Here is a 12,467-nt window from a genome sequence, read left to right on the forward strand (position 1 = left end):
GTGGTGCTTGTTTGCTGGCTGGGGTTAAACCATGGCAGCAGTTTGAATTGGCTTGTAGTCCTCAATCCTCTTATATACAATATTTTGCATTATGCCTAAACAATAATACTATAGGGCTTGCTAGAGGAAAAGAATTGAGATGGTCTCTCCAGAAAGCCAACTGAGTGCTGCTCTTACATTTCTTTATCAAGTGGGACATTGATTCACGTTGCCTAGAGCTTGTGCTCAGCCATAGGCCTGAGACATCTGCTTCTTGTCCTGCTTTGTTTCAGCTTCTGCAGGTCTTTCAGTTGGCAGAGAGACGGGTTATGAGGAGAAAGGATGGTTTCTACAAGGCTGGTGTTAGAGATTTGTTGATTTTAGGGGCTATGCCAGATCTAAACTTATTAGAATAAAAATACTTGCCCATGGAGACAGGCCTTTAAATAGTGTCCATTCAAATGCAAACAGCAAAAAAGCAAATACCCTTTAATATCAAGGAGGATTCCTTTTATCTCACCAGAGGCTTTGTCACTGGTGTGTCACAGCTCTAGATCATCACAAAGGTAGGTCACCTGTCCAGCAGACGCTGTAAGAAATGAGTTGCTTTGAAAGGAGTTCAAGTCCTGCTGTGTGTATCTGATTAGCAGTGACATACTTTGTCCATTTGGATTTCATGCAGTCTGTCATTTCCAGATAAGGGAAATGTCACTTGGCAAATCCATTAGAGTGAGTCGTTCTAAATATTAATAAGATTTTTTGCAGATGCTGGGTCAGTCAAGAGAAAACAGCCCAACACTTGTATTTCATCCTCTGCAGCTGCAGGCTTTGACTGCATAGGTAGCCTGACAGCCACTGACTTATTTTGCTCACCATCAGTTGAAGATAATTTTCATAGAAACAAATCTGCATTAAAAATCAATAATTCACCACTGCTGCTTCAACAAGAGCAGTTTTGGCTTTCTATAACAATCTACCTTTTTTAAGACAGAGAAAGAAATCCAGAAGTTTCTTTCAAAGCCACAACAGAAGGAGAATGTCTGTGTACAGAGGCAAGGTGGATCTCAGAGCACTTCTTCACTATCACGTTGTGTCTCTTATCCTGTAAATATTCTGATGTATGGCAGCACAATCTGTGTGTGTCAGTGCTGAAATCTCGGATATATTAATGGTTTTTCCAGGAGGGATTCAGGAAAGCAGTAATTCATCTGGCCCACAGCAATGAAGGAACAGTAAGAATTTGAATAGAGCAGAGTTCACCCTCACAGGCTTTCTCTGAACCTGGTTTTGGTATTTGCTGTATAACAGATTTGGTAGTTAAAGAGCAGTTTTAGCTCTTATGGAGGAACAAATGTCATTTGGTCACTGCTTGGGGGGGATTTTTTTTCTTTGTGATTGGTGATTGAGGTAGGAGGGAACTATGTTGGATATACCTGCAGGACTAGAGGTGTGTTAGTATGAATGGCCTAATGCAGTGGGTTTATAGGTAGATACTGTTCTGAATAGGGCTGTGGCAGTTTTAAAATGCTGTGAATCATCCAAGCCTAAGAGACAGCTGGAATAATTCCATCTGCAAGCTGCAGTCAGTAGATTTGATAATGCCTACCACAGTCATTTTCAAAGGCAATTATAAAGGCTGCTAGAACCAGCTTGGTTAAGGTGCTTTTCTAATTGCTTCTCTGTTCCCAAAGTGTCCTTTTCAGGGCTGTTTCTGTACAAGCTGGTTGCAATGTGTCTTTGAAACAGCCTGTTCAGCACCATTAGCCCCACAGACAACTTGGTCCATGGATGGTGACAGTGATGCTGCACCTACATTCTCCTGTATAAATATTTTTGTTCTATCCTTTATCTTCCACTACTCAGCCAGTTGGGACTCATCTCACACAGTCTGTTTGGAGACACAACAAGTGATCACTCTTTGGCATTAGCATCAGTGTGGTATATCATGTTCTAATTTTATTATTCTGTCCTACTTCTCCTTGCTAAATACAGCAGTATCTGGGAATTACATTCCTGTAGTCAGCTGTAGTAAAACTGCAGATGGAATGTGTTTATTCAGATATTGTGTAGTCCATCTTGGATAGGACAAAATAAATGAAATTGTAGAAACTTTATTTGAAGCAGTGAGAGAGAACTTTGAACAGTTCATATGCTGTGTTATAGGTGAGTTAGGCTAAAGAAAATACACTGTCTGGTGCATCCTCAGTCTGTTACAGCTGCTAGGTGATTTTCTAGATGAATCATTTATTTTTTAATAAATGGAGGAAGGGAAAAAAGGCAAAAATGGTCTCCAAGAATTTGTGGCTTAGGTCTGTTAATGTGGTTTGCTTAGATCCAGAGAGGAATGTCTGTGTGTCACTCGACAGTACTTTTGGGGGTAGAAGTTGAAAATAGCTTGGCTGTAGCTACTACACTGGCTTTTGGAGTTTTAAATATTCCATTGCTTTCAAGAGGTAGCCAGATGCCCTTGCATGTTGTAATCTGAGGGCAATGTAATTCTGCCCAACTGCTTAGAGCTCATCAAGAGAAGAGTGGAGAGGTGCTGTCCCTTCCCTAAGGCAGCAGGGAGGCTTCTGGGATGTGCCAAAGAGAGGTTTGGCCCCAGGGCATTTGGAGGACTGTGGGACTCGTTGGAAGAGGGAGAAAGCAGGCGCTATCCCGTACTATTCATTCACCTCTGTTTTGTGTATTGTTTTTCTTGCTTCACCTCGCCAGCCGTGGATTCCCTGGGCTGGGACAGGCGTGCAGTGGGATGACCGGCCACTCGGTGGAGTAAGGAGACCTGCAAATGCCATGGGAACACGCTGGCCTTGGCATCCGAGCTCCTGGTGCCGACCCTGGAAACACGCGTTCGATCCTGTGAATTCACAGGGAATCGGTTCTGTGTGAACCGGGGCAGGGGATTATTTAATTTTAGCAATAACTTCGGGAGAACAGATAGTTTGGTCTCAGTGAGCACAATCCCGACTACAACAAGGCTTTATAGTTGCAAATAACAGCTGAATTTGGCTGCTTTCACCTGCACACACCATTTGAGGTTGTGATTTGTACCAAGGGATACTGTTTTTCAAGTGGAGCATTCCCTGCCTATCCTTAAAACTTCCTGACCAATGTCTCTGAGGGTAGTACATGTGTTGTAAAGGAAACAAATAAGGCATTAATGTGTTTGAGGTAAGTGCAGTTTGGCTCATCTAGCAGAGTTATGGCCATGCCTAATTCATAATCTGGTAGGATTTCTGTTGAAATAGAGCAAGAGCATTCAGACTGTGTAAAATTAAACCACTAAAACTTTTATGAGGTGAGGTCCTTTAGCACCTAGAACATTTCAAAGGAAGATCCTTGCTTATAGAAACATTTCCCCAAAATTTCTAAGTTTTGTTTTGTTGTTTAACTTTTTATCATAGAAAAAAAAAAGATTAGAGAAAAGGCACTAAAAAAAAAATCAAGTATCTTCTGTGCCATACCTAATTAAGCTAGTCTGAGAAAACTCCATTGCCTCCTAAGTAATATTTTTAAGTTCTCAGGGGCAAGACTGTTTATAAGCTAATTCTTGCTGCCTGTTACCTGTTGTTTGTGACACTTAAAGAGAATACCCAACTAATAAAGCACATCTGTTATGTTGTTAATCAATCAATCAATGGGAAACAAGATTTGATTCAAAATACAGTAAGATTATTAGAAGCCAAATATTCCATGAGGGCTATATGGTGTATATATAGTATAAAGAGAAATTGTTCTGAGAGGGTGGGTATCAAAATGTTGCTGTGATATTCTGGCACACAACCAGAATTGTAGATAAGGTCATCAGCCCTGGGGAATGCACTCTTTAGGCATTGTTTCTGACACTAGATTACAATTTTCTATGTAAATGGAAGTGACATTGATGGAAAAGCAGCTGATTGTAAAGAAATCCTGCAAATGACAGCCATGGCCTGTGGTATTCAATGAAATATTTCCTCTTAAACTATTTATTCTTAACAGGCAAATATGGAATCACCTCCACTAGTCATATTTCAAATTCAGGAAGCTAGATTGGCAGGATGCAAAATATTTATTTCACATAGTGCATGAGTCAAATGGAGAAGTTGCCAAACATTTCTGATTAAACATTTTGATACACCAGTAGGGAAAAACAGCCCACTGGTACCAGCAGACAGGTCCTCCCTAGGCCTGGAGAAGCAGAGATCAGCAAGGAGTAATGCCAGCTCCATCCACTGGGAATAAAAACTGACCTTCTTGATCCAGCCTTACAGAAACTCTACCTTGGCAGTGCAGTTGCCCAGCAAGTGGGTGACACGTGTTTGTCTCCCTGTCCTGACTTTAGCACCCCTGGAGCACCCCCAGCTTTCAGATCCCAGACCTTTCCTGACAACACCTCACATCCCAATTCTCCTGTGTTCAGTGCTGTCAAATCATCTCCCAGCTGTCAGATATTTGCTCAAAATATTCAGCTGCCTGCAATGACAGCTTCTACAGCCTCTTCAGCTCTCTTATCAGCTTGATTCCAGTGCTTGCTGGCACTCAGCCTGTCTGTGGCAGTTCTCAGACTTCAGGGCTAACTCCCCAAACCGTAGTGTCTCAACCTGGAGCTTTCGTTCTTCCACCTCCCCACCAAATTAATGCAAGAATGATACAGATTTTAATACTGACAGTTTGGGTCTAAATCTGTGTTGCTCCTTACTTGCATATCTAGACTAAGTTCCTTCTCCAGGAAGAGAGAGAATCAGTGGAAATTAACTGGATTTCATGAAACTGAGTGCAACCCCTTCAAGGTGTGGGAATTCCTCCCATGGTCAAGGCAAACAGGAATAAGTATTCCTTTTTTTTCCCACCACAGTACTTATTGTAACTCCACTTCCCAGTCTGGAACTGCACAGCTGCCCACCTGCACACAGAGAAGTGAGTCAGATGGTGCAAGGAGTCACTCAGACATTTCAGCAAAGTGGGACAATGACACAGATGTGCTTTGAGGCTTTGAAGAGGCTGAACTCCACTTCAGAGCAGACAGACTGACAGTAACTGATTCCACAACTCCAAGGGGCACCAGCTCACAGATTTTTGAATAGGTGCCCCCAAGGGGTGTGCTGAGCTCAGTCCTCACGTAACCTGAAGATGAGTTCAAGGGTTCCTTTTTTCCGAGATAAAAGCTGAACATCCCCACATCTTAAGAATCCTGCTCTAACTAGACAACTTCAGAGAAGTTTGCTGATCAAATATTTTGCTTCCCTTTTCTCTTTCAGATCTCCTCACATCTCTCCATAAATTCTTTGCTTCCCAAGGCTCATATCTGATCTCTGCACTTTGATTTTTTTTTTTCCCAGTCTGGGAAGACCCTTTAGTACATCAGTGAGGGAAAGGAGAACTCTTCAGTATTTTTTGTAAAACTAAAGGAAGGTAAAGGTGGCAGAGGCTCTGGAACCAGCTCTATATGTCTGTGCCAGAGGGTGAATACGTGGGGAGCTGTATTGCTACTGCAGTGTGTGCTGTCACTGTGTTGTGACTGACAGCTGACTTACAGTCAAGCCAGCCTCTTCCCTAACCCTGAATTTGCACATAAAAGGAATGAGAGACTCTGTTCAAAGAAATACAACTTCCTGAGAACACTCCTATTGGTTCCTAGAAAAGAGATTAATTTGACCAGCTTGCTCTAATCATAGGATTTTCAGGGTTGCTAAGGGCCATATGGACCTCTCTTACTGAAGAAAGCAAATGAATGGATACTGTCTGGATTCCAAACCTGCTGCACTTACATGGTCATTTTAGTTGGACAGCTTCATCAATCACCTCCAGAACGTCACTCACTGATGGATGGTCACCTGTGCTCAGCAACCACAGCGGGAAAGAAGTGCTGGCAGAGGCAATAAGGACCTGAGCCTTGCTGTGCCAGTGCTCCTTCCTAGCCAGAGGCTGACCCATCATTCCTTGTCTGAGGCACAATGCAGAAACCAGAACCATTCCTGGTCTCCCCTCTGGCGGCTCACAGCTGTGGGCTTAAAAAGTAGTCCAAAAATCCACACAAGAGAAAAGAGACAGAGCAGAGAGATCAAATTAAAACCCAGCCATGGAGCACAGCAGTTGTAGGAGGCTTTAATGAGGACTCCTGCAAAGGCAGGGACATCCCTTTGTTAGCAGCTCTGTCTCATTAAAGTGTGGGTGGACAGTGGCTGTTCCCAGCCATGCCCTGCCACGAGGAGTTCCTTTGCCTGGCTCTGCCTTCTCGCTTGAGCGCGGCAGAGCGTGGGAACCTCTGCCCGTCCTGCTTTTCCTTAATTGCCCCTTAACTCTCTACACTCAGCTTTTCTTCCCCTGGCCTGGGCCTGTTCAGAACAGGATCAATGGCTTTTCCTCAGAAAAAATATTGTAGTGTGACCAGTGTTTTATTTGGGATGTCAGACTGATATGTGGAGCAGTGAAGGGGTTGCAAATGGGTTTGTCATAGAATCATAGAATGTAAACGGGTTGGAATGGACTTTAAATATCATCTAGTCCCAACACCTGCTGCCATGGGCATCTACCACTAGGTTGCTCAAGGCCTTATCCAGCCTGGCTTCCAACACTGCCAGGGTTGGAGCATCCACAGCCTCCCTGTGCAACCTGTGCCAGCGTCTCACCACCCTCACAGTAAAGAATTTCTTCCGTATAGCCAACCTAAATCTCCTTTCAATTTGTACCCGTTCCCCCTTGTCCTATCACCATCGTTCCTGGTGCACAGTCTGCAGCTTCCTTTGATGCTGGCAGGGCTGCGTGGTCTCCAGGGAACCTTCGCTTCTCCAGGATGAACAGCCCCAACTTTCTCAGCCCTGGGGAAGAGAAGGAGGCACGAAGCCTGACGGGGAGCCGGGGGGTGCCGGGCCTGCCGGCGGTCTGTGCCCGCGGTCTGTGCCCCCCCTGCCCCCTCAGTCCCTGCCCGCTCTGTCCCTGCCCATTCCCTGGATTTCCCTTCCCCGCTCCCGCCGGCTCCTCTCCGCCCCCTGGCGGCGCGCGCCGAGCGCGGGCCCCCCTCCCTCCCTCGCTCTCCATCCTCCGGCTCTGCCCTATTGTTCTCCCGTCCCTCCCTCCCTCCGCCGGCTCTCGCGTCCTCCCTCCGCTCTCCTCCATTCCTCCCTCTCTCCATCCCTTCCTCCTCCTCCTCCTCCTCGCCGTCCCTCCCGCCCCGCTCCCCGGCGCTGATGTCACGCACCCGCTGAAGGCGCGGGCGATCATGGCTGCTGCGGCCGCGGCCGCGCCGCCCGCCTCCCGCTGATGCCCGCGATGGAGCCGGCCAGCCTGCTGCGGTTCCTGCGGAAGCTCAAGGAGGTTTTCGACGTGTGCGACGAGGATGCGGACGGGTTCATCCGCGTGGAGCACTTCGTGGCCCTGGGGCTGCAGTTCGGCCAAGGGGATGAGGTGAGCGGGGCGACCCCCCGAGCCCCCCGCAACTTTCACCTGCTGTTCGCGGCCGGACCCCGCCCGGACCGCCCCGTCACCCACCTGCCCGCACCGCCCCTCTCAGGGCAGCCTAGACCCGCTCCTTTCGGGGACCCGTCCCTCGGTGGGTCCCACAGCCCTCCCCATGGCAGCCTGGACCCCATTTCTCCCCGGCCGCCCTCCGCCTTTCCCGCGGAGTCCTCCCTAAAGACATCGCGGCTCCCTCCATCCCTCGGGGGGTCCCAGAGCATCCCCGGTCCCTCGGGGCGGCCCAGACCCCCGGGCTGACTCGGTCGCGGTCCCCTGGGGTGCAGGGACCTGTCCGGGTGCTGGGAGGTCGCGGTGCCTTTCGGGGGTTGCGTTTATTGTGTTTTTTCTCCGTCCTGGCTGAGCTGAGCCCGCACCGGGGTGCCCGGCTCCGTTGGGGTACTGAGAGCAGAGCCAGGTCTGGACAGGCAGGGAAGCACTGTCCGGGCACCCCAAAAGCTGCAGGTGATGGGTTGGAAGCGAGGGCTCCATCCATCCCTCCCTCCAGTGACACAGCGTAAATCTGGAGTCGCGCCACTGGTCTCGGAGCGGTTGCGTCAGTGGGACCACTGAACATCGTGACATCAGTGTAAAATGGGAGTGGGATTCGGGCCAGAGTCAATGAGGGCAACGACGTGCGCTTGGTTTGAAACGGTTCCCGTCAGTGGTTCTATCCAGGGCTGCAGCTCCAGCGAAATTAAACAGCAAGAAATGCTTTCCCGTGGAGAACTCTCGGGATACTGCACTTAACTCTTCAATACCCCCCAGCAATTTTGGGTGCCAGGAAGGAGGAGTGGAGTTGGGACTGGGATAGGGTTCAGAAAACCAGTATCAAACAGCCTTTTAAACTGCAATAAAACAAATTAGTGTGAGGAGCCCACGAAACGGTGGTTTATAAAGGGATGCCAAAGAGGCAGCAAAACCAGAGTGAATTCACAGTAATTGTTGGAGCAAATTACTTATTTCTGGCTTACCACTCTTAATGAAACACAGCTTGTGAATTAAATCAGGAAACCAGGAGACAGAAGGCTTATTACTTACAGATAGTCACAGGTCTGTTAAACATTTTCTTAATGAGAAGATGGAGTTTCTTGTTTTAACCAGCAAAATAAGAAGGAGAAATGAGCAACAGTAACGAGTTCTTTGATTTCTGGTTTTATTTGTCTCTTGGTAAGTTGTATAATTTTATATAAACTAATAGAAATATTTTTAAATCCTTACTACTGCCAGATACACTGCATCCAAATTGCTTCTTGCACTGCTGTGTTTATCTGGAGGCAGACCAGTGGCTTTCTCATGCAGCACTGAGGAAGACTGATGAAATTCCACTGGCTGTTTTGCAGCAGGATGACACTGATGATCATAACAATCCTTTTTGGTCTTAGAAATCTTTAAGGTTGTGACAGGGGAGCGGGTTCTGTGAGATGCAAAGAAGGATTCAGGTGGTGATCTCGTAAGCTCTGAGTGATTTGGAGTATATTAGCTGGAAAATATTTAAATGGAGAGAAAGAGGAAACTGGAAATGTCAGTACAGACAGCACTAGAGAAGTACCAGTTGTCAGTGGTTGTGTGTAGGTTTCAGGACAGGCTGGCTTGCCAGGCAGGCAAGGGAGAGATTGCCAGGGATGAGAAATGCATCCCTTGTGTTTTGTTCAGTTGTAACTGGCAGTGTTTGATAAGATATTTGCAAATCTGGGACAGAGAAGTCTTATCTCTACATCTTGTCTATTTATCTGTCAGGGTTATAATATAACTTGTTCTGGTTTACTTCCCTGTGTCTGGTGTAGTCAGGGGTGGGAGCACGTGTCAGTTGAGTAAATGGGATTAGTAAATCACCAAAAGAGGTTTGCTAGAGAAATACAGAATCAATTTTGCAAGTGCAGATTTACTGTAGAACAGCCACTGCAGATGACCTAGTCTGGTTTTAAGGCTTATTAAAAATGGGCTTTGTGTGTGATGAATCACAGTTGATGTTTGGAGATGGCAAGAATCTACTCTTTCAACCTTGCATCTGCAGGAGCCTAATAAGTTCTGCGTGGGAATACATCTCATGAAATTAAACTGAGGAGACACTGTTAGGGAGCAGTTCCCTTTAACACATTAGAACATATTTACTGTCAATGAAAATTAATTATATTTTTGAATATGCTACAATTCTTGGGCTTGATCCGCCTCGGCTCCCTTTACATTCAAAAGAGATCTTTTCCATTCTCATAAGTGAAAGATGGATTTGCCCTCATGTGTCAGTTATTTGCTCCTTCTGTTGTCATAGTTCGTGTGGTGACAGGAAGGATCCTATTTGGTAGCACTGTGGACTGAGTAATTATGACTCTTACCAACAGTAGCCCTGGGTTATGTTTATGAACTGAGAGAATATTTGTCCCTTCAGTTGTGCCAGCCGGGCACAAGCAGCTTTCCAGCTCTTCTCTGCTTCTCCAAGCCACTGCCATTCAAAGTTTGGAGTCTATAAATTCTTAATATTGACTTCAGTAGGGCTTGTGGCTTGGACTGTGTAGGGCATTTAGCCTTTTCTGGCTGTTTCTTTTTCTTTCTCCTTCCTTTTTCTTTCTTCTTTGCTTGTGTTTGTGTGGCATGTAGTAAACATGCCGAATGTTACCATTCCTGAAAGATAACAACTCTCTGAAAACTGCCCCAAGGCAAGATGTTGCAGCAAGGCAGCAGCTTTCTGTTGAAGCAAAGCAATCCTCACCTGCACAGTGCAAATAATAAACTCTAATCTTTCTGGTTAACTTTTTTACTGTTTTATTTTTAGTGGGATTTTGAGGCCTCTGTTTCTAATATCTTGATGCTTTTCTTTTGCTAAGACTGCACCATCACTACTGTACCTCATTCCATTGTGCCTTGCACGTGCACACCAAAATCCTCTTCTTGCCATGCAGTTTGATGCCCACTGCAGCAATGCCAGTGGCCTCAGAGTGGCTGTTTAGGTGAGGTATTTTGGCTGTGGAAACACTTCTAGCAAGTTTGCTTACAAGCTTTTGCTTTGCCCTAGAAAACATGTGGTTCAAATAAAGGAAGAAATTATTTGGCCATGTAAATTTGACACAGCCAGGAGCAGAGTCATGTCTTTAAATTCCTGAATTTAGAGCAGACCAGATTAGCTGTCAAGTACTGCTTGCCCTTACAAATGGTTGTGGAACTTGTGCTTTTAGGCAGTTTGGCTTTCTGGCCTCTGTTCCTCCCATCTGGCTGTGGGCATTTAGCTGAGTTGTTTAAATTAACCTTTCTCCATGGACATTGGTGAGCAATTGAACACTCAGAGGCTGTAACAGGACCAGAGGACAAAATAAATCCTTCAGAGAGGCTTCTTTATCTCCAGGACAACAGAAACTCCGAGCTGAGACTTGTGGTTCAGTGCTGAAAGCCAGCAGCGTTGGGCCTGGCCTTTGCTCTTGAATGGGGTGTTTGCTGTTTGTGTGGAAATCTGAAGAAAGACATGAAGGGCTGTTTCCAAAGCGACTTGACGGGATGGCATGTGCTCACCAGCTAAAGAAACACTTCACATTACTCTGAGAAATGCCAGGAGTCGCTCGCCATCTGGTTCCCTTTCACTGGGGAGGGAGTTTCACTACCAGCCAAGTGTCTGGGAGCACTGTGAGTGACATGTTCAGCAAGCCCCAGTTCTGGCAGGGGATTGTGTGAATGTGTATTTCAGGATAGTGCCAGTTGATGTTTTATTATGCCGGATTCTACTTCAACTCCACGTTCAGTTTTCAGCAACAAGTGAAAGAGGCTGAGCATGTCTACGACTTCTTTCTGAGACAGGCAATCACCTTTTGGAGGTGTGCAGACCATGCAGGTGCTTACACAGGGATCTGGCATGGTAAGATCAACTGCTGCTCATCAACTTGAAGCAGTGTCACACCTGAAAGGGAACTGGTAAAATATCAGTATCAATTATTCATGGGAGTGTCCAGTAATTCATTTGAAGTCAGTGGTTTATTAGTGATGTAGAACAGAAGTAGCTGAAAACAAGTTCACATATTTCACGTGAACAAATGAAAGTTTCTGGCCAAAAGAAACTATTGCAATAGGGAGTTGTTTGTTGCTAATTTTTGTCACCTCCATTTATCCCCATTCTGGGCTGAAGTTAAAGGCATCAACCTCAAGTGCTGCCCAGGCAGTAGATGCTCCATTTTGACTTGCTCTCAGATGTCTCCCAGGAGCTGATGTTGTCATGCTCTCATCTCAGCCCTTCTGTTGTAACCACTCCAGAAGCAGCTTCTCCTGTGAGGAGCAGGGCTGTAGTTTCACTGCCTGACAACCCAGAGTCTTCCTGAGGGGTCTGGGTGAAGTTCAGGCTCCTGGCTGTGGTGTTGCAGTTCAGAGTTGCACCCAGAAATTAATGAAATCACTGCAAATTTACATCAGTGTGCATGATGACAGAGCTCACACCTTGATAATGTGCACTATGCTCTGGACTTACCTACAGCCATGAGAAAAAGAAACTTTGGCACTGAGATGTTGAAAGGAAAGTGTCAGGGTGTTACCAAGTGATACTGCCATTCTCATAATGGAGGGAGAAAAGGGTTACAACTTCCTTCTTCTCTGCTTTTCCTGGAAATAATTAAAGAGAAAATAAAATATTTGCCTGGATGTAACAAGGATACAAAGAGCACTCCCATGTGACAGTGTTTTCTAGGTAGCAGCAAGGCTGCCACACATTCAGATTCCTTAAAACTGCATTTGCTAATGACCCAGATATTTCATATAATTTACAGTGGCTGGGAAAAAGTACAGTTCTGAAATGGCACAGTGGGGTACTTATTTTATGGATTAGTCGAGGTAGAGCCACTGTAGCCTGCCTAATTCAATACAGGCTAGCAGTGAATATGTTTAAAATAGCCTTTTGGAATATCCTGAAAGTAAGCATGTATTTCCAAACAACTGACATAAAGCGAGCTTAGTACTCACCATTAATCAAACATTTTCCGAGGCACTGTGGTGAGGAGGGGAGCTGTAGGTTTGCTGTGCACTCATGAGTTTAATTCCTTATGTAATGTTTGCATTTCAAAGGTAAGAGCTCTGGGGGG

The 12,467-nt window shown here is 45.9% G+C and overlaps 1 protein-coding gene across 2 annotated transcripts in view; it reads left to right on the forward strand.

Annotated features, from left to right (window-relative positions):
• Positions 1 to 7,122: 7,122 nt before the first annotated feature.
• The window catches only part of RAB11FIP4 (RAB11 family interacting protein 4), a 118,350-nt gene continuing 113,005 nt past the window's right edge, over positions 7,123 to 12,467 (forward strand). Inside the window, exon 1 of one of the 2 annotated variants that reach the window (XM_027691532.1) lies at positions 7,123 to 7,365. In XM_027691532.1, coding sequence (XP_027547333.1) covers positions 7,222 to 7,365 — 144 coding nt within the window. In that variant the 5' untranslated portion in view covers positions 7,123 to 7,221. The remainder of the gene's footprint in view (positions 7,366 to 12,467) is intronic. The other variant, XM_027691531.1, reaches the window with a different exon arrangement.

The sequence above is a fragment of the Neopelma chrysocephalum genome, unplaced genomic scaffold (assembly GCF_003984885.1).
Source record: "Neopelma chrysocephalum unplaced genomic scaffold, ASM398488v2 Primary Assembly neopelma1_84, whole genome shotgun sequence".
Lineage (NCBI taxonomy): Eukaryota > Metazoa > Chordata > Aves > Passeriformes > Pipridae > Neopelma > Neopelma chrysocephalum.